The sequence below is a fragment of the Myxocyprinus asiaticus genome, chromosome 32, assembly GCF_019703515.2.
Source record: "Myxocyprinus asiaticus isolate MX2 ecotype Aquarium Trade chromosome 32, UBuf_Myxa_2, whole genome shotgun sequence".
Lineage (NCBI taxonomy): Eukaryota > Metazoa > Chordata > Actinopteri > Cypriniformes > Catostomidae > Myxocyprinus > Myxocyprinus asiaticus.
Genome location: NC_059375.1, coordinates 30,619,201 through 30,637,862, shown reverse-complemented (window position 1 = coordinate 30,637,862; position 18,662 = coordinate 30,619,201). Strand labels below are relative to the sequence as shown.

The following is an 18,662-nucleotide window of genomic DNA, read 5'->3' as shown; positions in this document are numbered from 1 at the left end:
TCTAGTGTTGAGGTACTCCGCCTCCTCCTCCACCCCCAGCCCCCTCCTCTAACATGCTTCCATCCATCGGATATGAAGGTTATTTGAATGTTTCTAGCAAACATACAAAGACAGACAGACGCACACACACACACAAACACATGCTCTCTCTCTCGCTCTGTCTACCTCTCTAGAGATAGGAGTCTCACAGATGGGCAGATCCCTTCTCTTTGGATCAGTGAATTTCAAAGAGCCTGTCTGGATCATTATTATGTCCTTTCCCCCAAAAATTTCTCCTCTTGAGAGAGTGAGTGTATTAAGCGTGGGTCTGTATGTATTCACGCATGCCTGTGCCTCAGCACCTGTGAACAAAACAAAGGGATTTTTTTGTTGCTTGTTACATGGGAGTGGTATTTCTTGCAAGTCTAATACAAGCGTGTGGTTCTCTGTCCAAACTCAGTAACAAGCATATTGGAAAACCTTTCAAACACACTCAGTTTAGATTCTCATCAATGTTTTAATCTGAATTTTTTTGTCCATTTAGCATTTTTTGCCACTTTAATTGATAGAGATGATGATAGATAAGAAAATTGGGGGGTGTGATAAGAAAATTACCCAATCCGGACTCAGACTCTGGTTACCCACACATGGTGGCCCCCCAGACCAAGTTTCAGAGTAATTAGAAATTTCAGACTTGTCCCTTGGCTTTTGCATGGAAATGTGTGTCTTTTAACACAAATAAGGTCCTATTTTATCTTTGCAATCAGCAAGTGGTCAGCCTAGTTTTATAACACAGGGCTGGGTGCTCTAGCATTTAACATGGTTAGGTCAGCAGTGATGGTTAGGTCAACATGTGTTTGGCTGCATGTGCCTTATGTGGTTGTAGATATGTATTTGCTTGCCCCAATGGACACAGATGGTCTGGGATGTTTCAGGCCTGGTTGAGCATCTCTAGTGGCAGCGTGGCTCACCTCTGTTTATTTCTCTCTTCAGGTCTCCCCATGCATATTGTTTATGTGGCTGGAATGCTTTCTGATCAGTTCATGCCAGACTGTTGGGAATATACCCACATTCCAAGCCTCTCTGGCATATAGGCAGCTGATTTGTCTCATTGTGGAAAATGCCTCTGCTTTTAATCCAAAAACAAAATGGACAAGCCCTTTATTTAGCTTTAGTTATCATTCATTTGTGTTTGCTCTAATTTACTTAAAATTACGAATCCTTCCAGAATACAGTGACGTTGATTGATCCACATTACTTTTGCTACAGGAGTAAGAATATCAAGTGGGAACTTAAGGTGGATTTATAGGTTTGTTTTTACAAGAACTTAAGGTGGATTTATGGATATGTTTTTACATTAGGAATGAAGAATTTCTGCAAAAGTCAGGTTAAAAACTATGATCAAGTTAAGGTGAAAATGTTTTTACCAGAAAATACGATTAAGCACTATGTGTTCTCTGGTGTTTTCTCTCTCTGGCTTCTTATTTTCTTGCTCCCTTTCTCTCTTTCTCCTAGAAGTCTCCAGGCAATAGAAGGACAGAGGGAGAGTTCATCCATTTGCGAGAATGTAGAGGACTCCCTTGTCTTTCACATCATCAGAGACAATTGAGTCATTCATTCCTGTTGTAGCTGTGCTGAAGCAAGGCAGGAGAAATTGAGGCAGGGCTTGGAGGGTTGTTAAAGGGTGGGGCGGCAGAGGGGAGCCCTTACTGTTGTGGCCCCAGGACAGAGTGTGCACTCTGGGTATGTGTGAAGACTCCCCCTGCATGTGGGGGGAGGGAACTGAGTTCTTCAGAGCTCCAAAGCAATTTGTCACATAGAAATAGCACTTAAGTTACGTGGAGGGGGGCTCCTAGCTAGAGAGTTTTTAGAAGGAGCAGAAGCAGGGGGAGGTCAGAGGTAGTAGCCTTCTAAAACTCAAGTGGCACGTCCATCAGCTGGCCAGGCAGAGTAGAGGGGGTTGGGCGGTTAGAGAGGGCTGCTGGGATTTTGGCAGTGGCCTAGGCTCAGCTTTCCTTGGCATGCTTGTAAAACCTGCGGGATGGATTAGGCCAAGGGAACATTTGCAATAGCAGTCTGAAGTGGATATGCATGTCAGAGTATGTGCACTCTACTTTCAGCATCAACATTGGCCAAGTTGTCGCCTTTTTCCCCTGAGAACAAAATGCCACAGCGTGGGAGAACAGGATGTCACCTGGCCCTTGGCCTGCCACTGTCAGCGCATAAACAGTTTCCCACTAGCATATACATGATGTCCAAGATGTTCCTTAATTTGTCCCAAAGGATTAATGAAGTACCATCCCATCTTATCCTGTCCTATCATATCCAAGACTTATTTAGGAACATCACACACATTATCTTAACATTACTCATTAAAAACAAACTTGAAGTAACACTTCTTAGAATTTGTAAGTAAATTGAGCTGGTCCCAATAGCTTCCTCGGAATTTAGCATTCCCATAATCCTGCCAATAGTAGGCTCCAGTCTCTAATTATTCAGCTAGATAAAGGTGGGTACATTAAAGCTGAGGCTGGGGTAGGAGTCAAATAGTCCCTCCAGCAGAACCTCTGGACTGCACCCTGCGTGAACCCACCATCAATTACCTCTGATTCATAGCTGTTCTTTAAAACACACATGCACAGGCATACAACTACAACTACAGTAACACATAGAATCAGGCAGCTTTCCTTCTTTCGCTCCTGCTTTTTCTGTCTTTGGGAAAGTAGAGCTTGGAATATCCTCATAAGAAACTGTCTTTGGGAAAGTAGAGCTTGGAGTATCCTCAAAAGAAAAGTGAAATCTCAAACAAACTCCAGCAATAAGCTGTAGGAAGGGAAGTCACGAAGCAGTTTGATTGCATAGAGGAGGACAGAGAGTAGGAGCTGAAAGGTTGACTGTGATTAGTAGGATCTGGCCAGAGACAGGGATGGAATGATAAGATTCTGATTCGTGGTTCACTTGGGCCAATTTTTTGGGCTTGAATCAGAGCCCAGTGGTTGATGTCCTGGATGCATCAGAGGCCAAGTTACAAGGCAGACTGACTTGTCAGATGTTTTTTGGGGGGATTTGATGAAGTATAGCACTGCATGCATTAGGCCTAAAAAATGTGCCAATGTACTCTAAATTAATTTTTCGTGTAATGGGCTTAAGACTGCATCCAACATTGCCCCAAGGTTAAGAAATGTGCCCCACCTTTCTTTCTTTCCTTCTTTCTTTTTATTCCATTCATTCCTTTCTATCTTTCCCCTCTTCTGTCTATATCTTTCTGTCTGTCTGTCTGTCTGCCTGCCTGCCTGTCTTTCCCATTCACCTTAAATTTCTCTACTTCCTTTAATGTTTTGGCATTAGCCAAGCCCGCATGCAAATCCGCTGGACACCCCTGTTTAGCAGCATAGGTTGTTTGAATGCTTATTTGAATTTACTCTGTGTTAGTGAGCAGAGCAGCGGTTTTCAAAGGTCACTTTTTTACCTCAGTGTTTGTTGCTGTTCATGTTTCCCATAATAACAGCTATCAGGGCCCAGTTAACCCCTGACCTGGGTAATTCCACTAATGCGACAGCCACACTTCAAGTGTGAAGAGTGTGTGGACCCTCATACTTCTTCTCATAGGACACCCATGAATCAGTTAGCCAGGGAACCCTGAGACCAGGTCACACACTCACAATCAACAAGTTGTCTCCAAGCCTATTTGGAAACAGTTTAAAGGTTCAGAGGTCAAGTTCACTTGCTGTGGGCTAATAGACTAAGGACATTAGATAAAGCAGTTTTGGACAGTAACAGCAGGTTTGTAATGGGCCCCAGCATGTGATCACTATATGAGGAGGAAGAGGTCACTCAGGCACAGAGGGTGGAACTATAGGAGGGGTCTGCTAAGCAGATCCTGGTGTCCGTGGGTAAGGACAGACATGTGACCTCTCAGACTGTGTTCATCAGCAAGGGTCCATGTCAGGGTTCATGGCTGGGAGTGAAAATGGAGATATTAGAGGCAGAAAGGGGAAAGATATTTTGATGTGCTGGCTTCCAGTTAACTGGATAGGAAAGGTCTGACCTTAATCTACAGCTCTGTGTGTGAATGCGTTGTATTTTGGGCCTATGCCCATTAACATTTTTGTACCTTTGTGTGAGCAAAAGGTTTTAACGAATTATAATTATATATTGGCTTTGCAGTTCAAATTAAGAATAATAATGAAGGTATTCATCTAAATGCCTTTGTATGTGGATCAAAATGTGCCTGTTGAGTTTAGGTCATACGTAAGACTGCGTTTAAAATCCTCATGCATCATTCAATTCTGGATCTTTTTTGGCATAATTTCTTTTTTGTTTACTTTTACTTTCTGTGTCACACAGTCATTTTTTAAATATTTTAGCTCTTATGTTGTGTTTCCCTTTGTTTTCTGCATTGTTAACATGTTTTTCTTTTGTTTTTCTCCATTTGTTTTTCTTTCTGCCATTCAGTATCTACAGATGAAATGGCCACTGCTAGATGTTCAAGCAGGAAGTCTTCAGAGTAGACAAGCACTTAAAGATGCCAGGTCACCCTCTCCAGCACACATCGTTGTAAGTAACACCAATGAGTCATTGTACTTGCATATCTCTTTGTTTTACAGCACAGACCATGATACTAAAACTACTTCCTGCATCCTGTATTGTTTGGCTCTTTTGGGAACTTACACTCCTCTCCAAAGCCACAGATGTTGATTGGATGTTCAAGTAACTAATGATTGTAAGAAACTCAATGTAGAGTTGATTTCATGGAATTTACTATTTAGAACTTTGAGTGAGTACATATTTTGTAATGCTGGTCTGTAATGTGGCTTCAGAGATTTTGGTGTACCTCATGAGAATAGTTTAGAGCATCTGAGTTTCGTTTGGATGGCACATGCAACTTTACTGCCCTCTTCTGCAGTCAAATGTGGCAGAAAATGCTTCAGCAATGCTTCCATTGTGCAGGGAACAAGTGTCTGGAGTAGAGATGCATGTTTATTCTGCAGTTTTATAACGTGGATCTGAAACTGCCTTCTCATCCTCGTATTTAACTCTAAATTCAACGCTCGTTTAAAATCTACAGATGATAAGCGCTTCAAGGTTAGACACACGGCTGTACTGAATTTATGTTAACATGTTAAAACACCACAATATTGATTTACTACATTGGACAACACACCAAATTTGATTTTGGTCTTTCGATTGTGGGGCAGGGAGGCTTCATTGAGTTTCCATAGTTAATGAAACCAACAGAGTACTTCCAAGGTCAAGTTTAGGAAAAAAGAGAATAATCCATAGAATCCAGAGATAAACACAGTTTGTTTTTGTGGTGAAGATAGTGGACTCAATTTTAATAGTTGTACTTTTTTTGTTTGGTGTACATATCTGTTAGCTTTGAGGAAATGTATATGCTATTGTATCATACTCCTGAAAGTTGGCAAAATAAATATTTCGCAGATATAAGTATTTTAAATGTAAAGTCTTTCTTTTCAGTGCAAACAGTCCAAAATTATTGATGTCTCATCTTGCCTTCGCAGGCATTTGTCTAATAAAATGATCAAATAATGTTAAGGAAGGTATAGGAAATAAGGATAGCTTGGGTTTACTTAATACAGATACCTGCCTGTTATGTTTAGTACAAAACATTTGGCTAATTGTTGCCAGGCCTGTGGTGAAGAGGCAGTTCTACTAAAGAGTCATACAATGCTTCTATTTTCCAAGTAGTAGGTTACAGTATTTTTGTACTTGAATGTGGGGTTTAGATAGACGTCTTGCACTTATTTTAAGAAAAGAGAGAAAATAATTGCCCGACTGCTCCAAACCATTTAACATGTAGGTGGTTTTTAAGAACAGGTTCAGGTAAATACTGTGCTTGAGTTTTATTCTTCTGACTCATGGGTCTGTAAAATGCTTATCAGCACAGACAAGTTTTCCTTATTGCCTTTTAAAACACAGCCCTAAAGACCTACAGCCAGAGAAAAAGCTGGACATTGTGCTCTCTATGGCATGTTTATCTATTTATCAAATTAGTTATTTACACAGCAATAATCTTTTTTTTTTTTTTGCAGTGTATTGATTTGATTAATTCATATATTCTACAATTTGTTTGATAAAGACCTGGCCCCATTAGCTCAGATGCAGAGGTTAGAACAGACAATCAAGTAAAGCATGATATACTTTGCATTGTTTCTTCGTCCTTCTGTCTTCTCTCCCTCACTCTCCCTTTCCTATTCTTTCTCTCTTCTGCTGACGTGTGTTTGATTTGATGTTTCCTTGGTTTGCATCATAGCCATGGTAAATCTATCTGAAGACGGTTGGTATTATCGGGGATAGATAACAGTGGAATGCCCTGAGCTGTATTTTTTTTTTTCCTCGAGCTGGCCTGTATGCTGCCATATGTGAAGGCCTTATCAATAAATTGTTCCGTAAACAGTAGTTTCTCTTCTCTGTCGAATTGGAAGAACACCTGCCCACCTTGACCCATGCCTCTGAAGACGCCTGTCTGCCATGGACTGATAAGAGAGCGCCGATGGGCGTGAGATAAGAAACATAAGCCGAAGTTCAAGTGACCCAACAATCAGCAATAAGAGTGAGATACAAGCGCACAGATGGACAGTGGTAGACGGGCGATATCGTAAAAGGGCAGCATGGCAATGAGGTAGACAGAACGAGAGAAAACAAACAAGTCTAACAAAAAGTGAATAGACAAGCAAGGGAGGAATGAGGTAGCACACGAGGCAGGTATTTCACATAGACTATGTTCGGTCACAGCAGCAGAATACGATTATCAGTCCTTTTTTTTTATAGTTCTAAATACTAGGGCTGAATGCTTAATCGAAATAAAATCGAAATCACGATATGACGTAGTGCAATTATCAAACTGCAAAGGCTGTGATTTAATTAAATAAACAAATAGTCTGCATGGGATGCTCTTACTGTATGTGTGCAGCTTTTTTAGTCACATAACTAACTAAACACATACTCAAAGCACGTGTTTGGCTAATGAGCTAAGAGCGTTAAATTTACAGTGCTCTTGACTCACTTATTGCATATTTTTGTAATTCCAAATAAGCTTGGCTGCTAAAAGTTAATATCCAAATCTAAAATAACCTCATAATGCCAGGTTTTTGTGGACAGAAGATTGGATGAGAGCATTTCTCTGCATTGCAATGCCATTGCCAATTCTACTAGAAACAGAAATGTATTGCCAAAATTAAAGCTTCCACCAAAATAAAGGCCTGCACAGCTATGCCGCATGCAGGTTAAATATGGTACTGTTTTATAATACTAATACTAAAAATAAATAATAATAATAATAATAATAATAGTGGTTGTTGTTAATATTATACAAATTGCAATTGCAATATTTGTCAAAATAATCGGAATTAGATTTTTTTTGGTCAAAATTGTTTGACCCTACTAAATACAATTATGGTCACATACACTCACCGGCCACTTTATTAGGTACACCTGTACATCTACTTATTCATGCGGTTATTTAATCAGCCAATCGTGTGGCAGCAGTGTAATGTATAAAATCATGCAGATATGGGTCAGGAGCTTCAGTTAATGTTCACATCTCTGTGATTTAGACCGTGGCATGATTGTTGGTGCCAGACAGGCTGGTTTGAGTATTTCTGTAACTGCTGATCTCCTGGGATTTTTATGTGCAACAGTGTCTAGAATGTATAGAGAATAGTGCGAAAAACAAAAAACATCCAGTTAGTGGCAGTTCTGTGGACAAAAACACCTTTTTGATGAGAGAGGTCAATGGAGAATGGCCAGACTGGTTCGAGCTGACAGAAAGGCTAGGATAACTCAAATAACCACTCTGTACAATTGTAGTGAGCAGAATAGCATCGCAGAATGCACAACACGTCCGACCTTAAGGTGGAGGGGCCAGAACGGCAGAAGACCACGTTGGATTCCACTTCTATCAGCCAAGAACAGAAAACTGAGGCTGTAGTGGGCCTACCATTTGTGTACATCAGCAGAAATCCAGATTTGTCAGACCAGGCGATGTTTTTCCAATCATCTACTGTCCAGTTTTGGTGAGCCTTGCCCACTGCAGCCTCAGTTTCCTGTTCTAAGCTGACAGTAGTGGTACCCGGGGTCTTCTGCTGCTGCATACCATCCGCCTCAATGTTTGACGTGTTGTACATTCAGAAATGCTTTTCTGCATAGCACTGTTGTAACGTGTGTTTAGTTGGGTTACTGTCACCTTCCTGTCAGCTTGAACCAGTCTGGCCATTCTCTTCTGACCTATGTCATTAACAAGCCGTTTTCGCCCACAGAACTGCCGCTCATTTTTTGTGTTTAGCACCATTCTCTATACACTCTAGAGACTGTTGTGCATGAAAATCCCAAGAGATCAGCAGTTACAGAAATACTCAAACCAGTCCTTCTGACACCAACAATCATGCCACGGTCTAAATCACTGAGATCACATTTTTTCCTCATTCTGATTGTTGATGTGAACATTAACTGTAGCTCCTGACCCATATATGCATGATTTTATACATTACACTGCTGCCACAGGATTGGCTGATTATATAATTGCATGAATAAGTAGATGTACGGGTGTAAATAATAAAGTGGCCGGTGAGTGTACATGTTCCAGTAACTGCAGTCACCCAAAATTGTTAGATTTTGTACACCAAAGATTTTGATTGAGATTTAACGGATGAACTCGCTCCTAGATTGGACTAGTTTATTAAATAACGCTGTGTCAATTGTGATAAAGACTTCCTGGTGTAATGGAAGTTGCAATCTTTGATATTTACTTTAGGGACTGTTATGGTGGTTACACACATTATTCACTGTTATCGCTAGAATAGAAAAGGGGCTTAACTTCGGTTTTTTGTTCATACAGACAGTATTTGAATCGCTCCTGTCTGCATTTCTATAACAATATGACAATATTGACAATTCAGGAGTCACACCTGATAGTAAATACGTTTGTCTATCCAAAACACTGACTATGCAAATGCAGCCATAGAAACGGTTCACACACAGTTCACAGGCTTCTTTTCTTACAGTCAGTCACATGTAGCTGTAGAGGTGCTCTTCTGGACTGCTCCATTAAGAGAGCACAGGAAGTGACACATTCATCTCTGTCCACGCCCATAGAAGGAAGTGCCAGGATGTTTGAACAACTCAAGAGCCCCACAGGCTTCCTATTAGCCCCACACTGTTGGTATGCATTTATTACCTGTTAACAACTCATAAAAGAGCACTTCACTGAAAAATACTGTCAGTCGTTTGTCCCACTGCCATCTCCCCAGTGTCACTGGGAAGTCCTTTCTTTATATAGACTGTAATATAGACATGCCAGTTCAGACAGGTATAATGCAAACACATGTAGTGCATATTTGGCCTTGAACACAGCCTGAACTCAAGGACGATATGCACAGTTGTAAAGGACTGCCTAAAGCTAATCTCAACGCAAATATGTTATTCCAGTCCAATGCATTGCGCTCCAATAGGAAGCAGTTGGGACGATGGGAGATTTACCCACATCTGTGACACATTGGCCATTCGTTCCGGGATCAGTTTCCTGTTCTCGTTCTCTGGGTGTATGTACAGCTGTCCATTGGTGTTCCTGTGGCTGTCATAGAGCTTCCCCATGTAGTGTTTCATGAGGTAACTTCTCTCACTTATCCAGACTTTTGACTTGTAGCATAAAGTCTGGTCCACTTTGCAGCTTAAATCTAGCCAAGAACTGCCCACTTAGGCAGGAAGAGACTGGTCAACTGACATGTAAAGTGACAAAGTATGGTTTCTTTTTGTTATTCCATGTTGTTTAGAGGCAGGCTTATCTGAAATAGCTGAACCCACATTAGAAGAGTGGCATAGAATAAAAAATATTCAATTGCTGGGCAGTCTGATTGGAGCTTATGATTTTCACAAATGCAGATGTCTATTAAATTAACATTTTAATGATGTTCCTTAAAATTACAATGCTTAGGCATTTAGATACACTCACACTGACAACCAAGTACTGGCACACTACACACACACACACACACACACACACACACACACACACACATTCTCCTCTCGCTCACAGTCTTGTTGAGGCTGGACAATGTCTCCATTGTTTTCTGGGCTTTCACAGGCAGCAGGGGATGGCTGCAGTGTTAACCATTTCCCCACAAGGCCCCACAGCAGTGTGTGTGTGTGTGTGTGTGTGTGAGAATGCGTGCAAGTACTGTGTGCGAGCGAGCCAACAGCAGGAAAACACGGGAACAGTGAGAATGCAGAAAAAGGGGGAGGAATAGAAGAGGTGAAGCATGGAAGAATAGTTATAGAAGCCCTGATCTTCTCCTGTATAATAATTAGTATTTTGTAAGTGATGGAATGTGTTGCATTTTGACAAAGCGGGACCTCCCACTTGAACTGCCAAAATCTGTCAGCTGCCCTGCTAAAAAGACCAACTTAGACCAGCATGAATTTCCATACTTGTCCAGGCTGATTTATGCTGGTTAGGTGTTGGTCTAGCTTGCTGTTCACAAGGCAGACTTAGACCTTGCTGGTCGACCAGCCTCAGTAGTTTTTTAGTAGGGTAGCTGAAGTTTAAACTATTTGTTGTTGAAGTATTGAAATCCTGAGCTTTGAAATCAACAGTACATAGTTGTAAAAATGGATAGACAAAAACAAAACTAATAAAACATGCATACAGTTTGTAGTAAATTTTCCCAAACCCCAACTGAGTATGGGAGGCAGACTCCGTTGTCTCAATCTAGCACGGGGCCTGAAGTTTTTGCTGGCTAATTTGCCTTTTTTCCGGAGTGAATGGTAGTGCACCTGGACTGGCTTGACAATGGGAGCGCCAGGGTCATGCTGGGAAACCCCAGCCCCCTCGCTGTTAATGAGGACCCCAGTGCCACAACCACAAGACACTGAACCAACTGTCTTTTTCTTACCCTTTCCCTCTCTATCTCTCTTTCAACACACTTTTCTTGCTCCCTCATTCCCTTTAGGGCCTCCACTGTTCCCTTCTCATCCATTTTGGTGTTGTTTGAGGCATAATAATATAAACCAGACTGTATATAGCTTGACACATACCCCAGTTGTACCACCCCTTACAGGAACCTGTCATGGTGTTGAAATGTTGTGGTAGGGCCACCTGGATTCCTATCAATGCTCCATGTCACCTGGTCCTGTTGCCAGATTTGCCTAAAGCTCTTGTGTTCCAACCCTGGAAGCACTCACTGCACAATTCCTCAGCCAAACTCGGGGAATGTCAACAAACACTTTTTGTTTGGGGGGGATTTGATGTCAAGGTCAACAGCCCCTGAACCTTTTGCATGCGGGGCTTGTTATGTAACATTGTGGCTTGAGGCCACTTACAAGGTATTTTAATGTCTCAATTGTTTCTCCTAAACATGAATTACATTAATTGGAGAGCAAACCTAGATATTAGCCTCAGGTTTCTGCTAATCAGTTTTTTACTAGACCCTAGTAATCACACGTTGGTCTCTTCTAGTGTTTCAGAAGAGATCTCAAAAGGTCATAAACTGTTTAGATTTGCCAAGATACCAAAGTGTGCAATCAAACATCAGAGATCTCAGTAAAATCAAATTATCTGAGATTTTAATGTAAATGTTATAGTTCTATACTCTTATTGTATGTCAGTCCTCATTAGTTTGTATTTTTATCTCTCCTTAAGTAAATTTAGGAGAAACATCTGGGACGTAGTTTATACTTGAATGAAACATATCTGACAACTCTATTGGCTTAATTTTTCATCTCCATTATGTTTTCCATTAAGTCTTGCTTCCTTTATCCTCATTTCCTCCTGTTATGTATGTACATGGTTTAACAGGAACATATTACATGATACCTTTAGAAGTGTAAAGACAGATTAGTACCTTTCCTGTCTGTCAGTTCATACAGACACACACCGGCAAGTGGCAACATACTAACAATAACACAATCTCAAATCACAGTAAACAAACTGCAGTGTGTTGCATATACGAGATATGTTTGGGCTTGTACCTGGCAGTAACTTGACACTGTAAACATAGAGGAAACAAACTCTAAATAAATAAACGACAGAGAAGGAGAGGGGTGACAGATTTAAAGATTTGTGTGGTTTTAAAAGTCATACCTTTGCATTAATGCCCTGGTTGATTGATGAGTGTCATGTTCTCATTTTGTGATGTGGGACGTCCGTCTTTGCCTTGCAGGGGCCCTTCTGCTTGGATTTTCCTGGACAGACAGATCTGAGTCTTCACCAATTTCATTTGGTGAGAATCCTGAATTCCAAGTTTCTTATAACTTGATTATTGAATATTTAAATTAATAACTTAAAAAAATACAATGAAAAAAAACAAAACAGATCAAGATAATTACAATGAGATGTATCCAAAACAACTTTGTGTTTTATAACATTGCAGTTTTATTCTAGGTTTGCTGTTGTTTGTTATTGTGTTCTGGCAACCCTGCTGGAATATCAAGCTAAAACTGGTAGATGTGTTTTTGAACTTGGTAACTTGGTAGATTCTAATTGGTGTAAGGTGGTCTTTTGCTAGGGCCAGCTGGTAGACTATTTTGGACCAGCAACAGACTAGCCACCAGCTTAAGGCAGTTGGGCTGTTTTTTGGAATATGATAGCTAGTCAACCAGCTAATGACCAGTTTGGATCGACTACTGACCAGCTAGAAATCAGCTACAATGTTCCAAAACACCGCTACCAACTCAAGTTGGATTTTCCAGCTGGATTTTCTTTTTTTGTAAAGTAGGACTGAATCTGATAGAGTCTGCTTTGCAACTGTACACACAAACACGCCTTCAAATGCAGACATGGATCTTATGCCTTTAGCTTGTGCTGTAATTGTAAACTGTTGCTTGTCCTTTGTCGTTCAGGTTGCATTTATTTTTTTATTCAATTTTCTTTATATTTTTTAAAAAGTCTTGTTGCTGTTTTGTATTGTTGTGTACTGGAAGCTCCTGTCACCAAGACAAATTCCTTGTATGTGTAATCATACTTGGCAATAAAGCTCATTCTGATTCTGATAACTTTTTTGCATGTGTTAAAGGAAAGCACTAGCACTCCAGTGTTGGGTTGCTCCGATACATTTTTTTTATGCTTCGAAACGATACCAGCCCTGGTACCTCGGTATCGATAAATCGATGCTATAATCAACATATAAAAAGCCTTCGATATTTTATGAAATTACACAGAAAATTACTTGATTAAAAGAACTGCATAAAGTCTCACATATACAAATTATGTGTTTTCATTTTAATTTTTTCTGGATTCCATGTAAAATGTTTTTAAATGTTATGATCAAATGGTGTTTAAGGAAACTGATACATACAGCTTTAATCAAATAAAAATATAATATATGTGTATGTGTGTGTGTGTGTGTGTGTGTGTGTGTGTGTGTGTGTGTGTATATATATATATATATATATATATATATATATATATATATATATATACAGGTGCATCTCAATAAATTAGAATGTCGTGGAAAAGTTCATTTATTTCAGTAATTCAACTCAAATTGTGAAACTCGCGTATTAAATAAATTCAATGCACACAGACTGAAGTAGTTTAAGTCTTTGGTTCTTTTAATTGTGATAATTTTGGCTCACATTTAACAAAAACCCACCAATTCACTATCTCAAAAAATTAGAATATGGTGACATGCCAATCAGCTAATCAACTCAAAACACCTGCAAAGGTTTCCTGAGCCTTCAAAATGGTCTCTCAGTTTGGTTCACTAGGCTACACAATCATGGGGAAGACTGCTGATCTGACAGTTGTCCAGAAGACAATCATTGACACCCTTCACAAGGAGGGTAAGCCACAAACATTCATAGCCAAAGAAGCTGGCTGTTCACAGAGTGCTGTATCCAAGCATGTAAACAGAAAGTTGAGTGGAAGGAAAAAGTGTGGAAGAAAAAGATGCACAACCAACCGAGAGAACCGCAGCCTTATGAGGATTGTCAAGCAAAATCGATTCAAGAATTTGGGTGAACTTCACAACGAATGGACTGAGGCTGGGGTTAAGGCATCAACCACACACAGACATGTCAAGGAATTTGGCTACAGTTGTCGTATTCCTCTTGTTAAGCCACTCCTGAACCACAGACAACATCAGAGGCGTCTTACCTGGGCTAAGGAGAAGAAGAACTGGACTGTTGCCGAGTGTTCCAAAGTCCTCTTTTCAGATGAGAGCAAGCTTTGTATTTCATTTGGAAACCAAGGTCCTAGAGTCTGGAGGAAGGGTGGAGAAGCTCATAGCCCAAGTTGCTTGAAGTCCAGTGTTAAGTTTCCACAGTCTGTGATGATTTGGGGTGCAATGTCATCTGCTGGTGTTGGTCCATTGTGTTTTTTGAAAACCAAAGTCACTGCACCCGTTTACCAAGAAATTTTGGAGCACTTCATGCTTCCTTCTGCTGACCAGCTTTTTAAAGATGCTGATTTCATTTTCCAGCAGGATTTGGCACCTGCCCACACTGCCAAAAGCACCAAAAGTTGGTTAAATGACCATGGTGTTGGTGTGCTTGACTGGCCAGCAAACTCACCAGACCTGAACCCCATAGAGAATCTATGGGGTATTGTCAAGAGGAAAATGAGAAACAAGAGACCAAAAATTCAGATGAGCTGAAGGCCACTGTCAAAGAAACCTGGGCTTCCATACCACCTCAGCAGTGCCACAAACTGATCACCTCCATGCCATGCCGAATTGAGGCAGTAATTAAAGCAAAAAGAGCCCCTACCAAGTATTGAGTACATATACAGTAAATGAACATACTTTCCAGAAGGCCAACAATTCACTAAAAATGTTTTTTTTATTGGTCTTATGATATATTCTAATTTTTTGAGATAGTGAATTGGTGGGTTTTTGTTAAATGTGAGCAAAATCATCACAATTAAAAGAACCAAAGACTTAAACTATTTCAGTCTGTGTGCACTGAATTTATTTAATACACGAGTTTCACAGTTTGAGTTGAATTACTGAAATAAATGAACTTTTCCACGACATTCTAATTTATTGAGATGCACCTGTATATACACACACATATACAGTACTGTGCAAAAGTTTTAGGCACTTGTGAAAAATGTTGCATAGTGAGGATGTCTTCAAAAATAATGAAATTAGTAATTTTCATTTATCACTTAATGTCATACAAAGTCCAGTAAACTTAAAAAAAAGTGAAATCAATATTCGGTGTGACCATCTTTGCCTTTAGAACAGCACCAATTCTCCTAGGTACATCTGGACACAGTTTTTCTTGGTTGTTGGCAGATAGGATGTTCCAAGCTTCTTGGAGAATTCGCCACAGTTCTTCTATCTGTTTAGGCTGTCTCAACTACTTCTGTCTCTTTATGTAATCTCAGACTGACACGATGTTCAGTGGGGGGGCTTTGTGGGGGCCATGACATCTATTGCAGGGCTCCCTGTTCTTCTATTCTAATCTTTTCTATTTGCAAAAGTAATGTTTGTGAGTCTAACATATATATGTCCTACTGACACACTAAAGCTGAAGATATAAATAACCATCTTAAGACAAATGCTTTTGTGAAACATCTTATGTGCCTACGACTTTGCACAGTACTATATATATATATATATATATATATACACATACACTACCGGTCAAAAGTTTAGGGTCACTTACTCATTCTTTATTATTATTATTTTTTTTTTTTCACATTAAGGATAATACTAAATTAATCAAAACTATGGAAGAACAGAAATGGAACTATGGGAATTATGTTATGACTAAAAAAATTCCAAATAAATTAAAACTATGTTATATTTTAGCATCTTCAATGTAGTCACCCTTTGCTTAGAATTTGCAGACATGTACTAATTTTCTCAACCAACTTCTTGAGGTATCACCCTAGGATGCTTTTTAAACAGTATTGAAGGAGTTCCCATCTATGTTGGGCACTTATTAGCTGCTTTTCTTTATTATTTGGTCCAAGTCATCCATTCCAAAAAAAAAAATTTTTTTTTAAATGCAATTTTAGTTTTATAATGAAATAAATTAATATGTTGGCACAATTATATTTTTGTCTACAAAACTAATTTCAAACATTTAAGCATATGCCTTCAGATCAAAAGATTTTTAAGATTATGAGAAACATTTCAGTCAAGTGACCTCATATATATATATATATATATATATATATATATATATATATATATATATATATATATATATATATATATATATATATTTTTTTTTTTTTTTTTTTTTTACAAAATATTGCAATTTTATTTTTGGTAAAAATAAAATGCTGCACAACAGAGCTTCACAGTATTAATGAAAAAGGAAATCTGATTACCTGTGGCACAAGGCTGCTATGGCTGAATCACAACATGCTGATAATACACTTGTGTTTGTGATATTGCTTACAGATGATAATAATAAAAAAAAAAAAATAATAATAATACAACCATTTAATATTATATAATTGTTATTATGAGTATTATTGCTACTTTTTTAATATTACATTTTTATAAAGTTGTTATATTTTTCTGTCTTCAATTTCACGCATCCAGTTGAATAGAGCTTTCAATTTAGTGTGACATTTATTTTGACAGACCTTTGAGTTCTTACTGTTTTTTAGGGTAGTTATATCAAGCTTCCCATTAATGCTGGGATACTCCAATCATGACACTCGAGCTGAAATCTCCGAGCTGCACCGGAGGAGTTCATTTAAGTGTTAACAGCCGTTTATTCTCTAAACACCCTACATGAAACTTAAGCACCAGTAAGGTTTGTGTGTTTGTGCATCTGTGTGAAGCAGATGACAGAGCGGCACCTCTTGTTCATTCTGTAGTGTGCAGTGCGTGTGACTGTATTATTATTACTACTATTAGGGCTGAAATGATTAGTCAGCGTTAGCTAAATAAAAAATTGTCGACAAAAATTTCCGTTGTCGAATAGTTGTTTGATCTCATTTAACGTAACATGAGATCACATTCAATTCTAATGATGATGCATGAGAGCAGCACTGCAGCTCGTGCCTGACAGAGGAGAGGAAGAAAACAGCTCACAGTCCAGATGCACTCTAAACTTTCCAAACAGCTTCAGGTGATGTAGATCGCAAAGTATGAGGGAATTATAATGCAAAAATACCAAATCAGTAAATACAGAAGGACTCTTGTTGTGGAATAAGCAGAGCCAGAGCTCTTTAAAGGAAACACCCCGGCGTTACATCTAAATTGCAGTTATATTTAATGTGTTATAGCTTTATAAAGTTCAAATAATACGGAAGCAGATCATGTAAATAACTACAAACTCCGAAACTGGCATTTCTCTGTGTGGTCAGCGCCTCTTCTATGAGTTGTGAATGTCCCGATCTAAGAGGGAGAGATTGAAACTGTACCTGGCTGAGGCACACTCTGTCGCGGGGACGCTTAATGCAGCTAGATTATAATGTGATGGCTCGCGACTTATTGAATCATAATATGTGCCACTGTGCATTTCTTATCGTGAAGAAAATTGGCAATACGCAGCTTTATTAATAAGAGAGAGTTTGTTTTTTGTGAGATAAAGATGAATTGATGTGAACAGAAAGGTGAGAGAGGTTAGTCTTCACTCCATTATACATTGCAACAAAATACTTTTTTGATTTGTTTTTGTTTTGGCTTGTTTTCCAATATAAATATCTAAAACTCCTTTAATACAATGTACATTTTCTATAGCAGCTATACTGCAGAGTAAAAAAAAAAATGTTTTCTGAGAATGTTGAATATAATATTAAAAATATATTTAAAAAAAGATGCATTCACCTGAGAAGCAGCATATAAGATATTTAGACTTGCTCTTAGAGAATAGATCTTGAATATAAGTATATTTGTCTTTACTGCACTCGCAGAAGTATAACCAAGTGAAAAAATACACTTATACAAAATACACTTATATTTAAGATACATTCTCTTAAAGCAAGTCTAAATATCTTATATGTTGCTTCTCAAGTAAATATGTCTTGTTTTAAGGATTTTTAGACTATTTTAAATGGAAAACAAGACAAACACTTGATAACAACAGGATTTTTTGCAGTGAATTTCTTTACTGAATTAAACTTAATAAAAAGTATTGTTTTCCCTTTAATTCAGTGAATGTCTTTTAGAGGTATTTTTAAAAGATGATTTTGTCGTCTTTATTGTTAGTAAGCACATTTAATACAACCTTTTAAGTCGGGGCACAAGCTGAATAATCGGTTAAGAGCTAATGATTAATAATCGCTAGATGAACTGATTATCAAATTAATTGTTAGTTGCAGCCCTACTGTGTATTAATTAGTTCAGTTTCATCCTTCTGCTGTTTAATGATCACACTTGGCCATATCCAGAGGTTTTGTATTTTATTTTCAAATTGTCATTGATTTCATCACAAAACTGTCACACATCACTTTGCTAAGGGCAGCATACTGTAATATGGTACCGAAGTCAGCAACAAGATGATATCGTACTGTTTTAATTTTTTTGGTACCGCGATACTTCGTTAATACCAGTAAACCGCGCAACCCTACTCCAACGGTTTAAAAATGTAGCATTTCTGGATGCCTGGCAGCCCAATATGCCTCTTGAACTGCATCTTTGTCTGCTTGCAGGCCCCGTTTCAGCTTTGTTAATTATTTTTCTGCATCTTCCGGAATGGTGGCGATTATTTCACTCTGATTTCTTTTGCTTTTCTCTGAAGCAGCTGGCGTGAAGAGGATG

At 38.8% G+C, this 18,662-nt stretch overlaps 1 protein-coding gene across 28 annotated transcripts in view; it reads left to right on the top strand.

Moving 5' to 3' along the window:
- The window catches only part of LOC127422938 (transcription factor 7-like 2), a 109,352-nt gene that overhangs the window by 29,342 nt on the left and 61,348 nt on the right, over window positions 1-18,662 (top strand). For 19 of the 28 annotated variants that reach the window (XR_007894242.1, XM_051666807.1, XM_051666808.1 and 16 more), the window contains exons 4-5: window positions 4,435-4,536; window positions 12,156-12,215. Coding sequence is in view for 27 of the 28 variants with exons in the window: in XM_051666807.1 (XP_051522767.1) it covers window positions 4,435-4,536; window positions 12,156-12,215 (162 nt within the window). In the remaining variant the exon portion in view is untranslated. The remainder of the gene's footprint in view (window positions 1-4,434; window positions 4,537-12,155; window positions 12,216-18,662) is intronic. The other 9 variants (XM_051666818.1, XM_051666815.1, XM_051666822.1 and 6 more) reach the window with 1 other exon arrangement.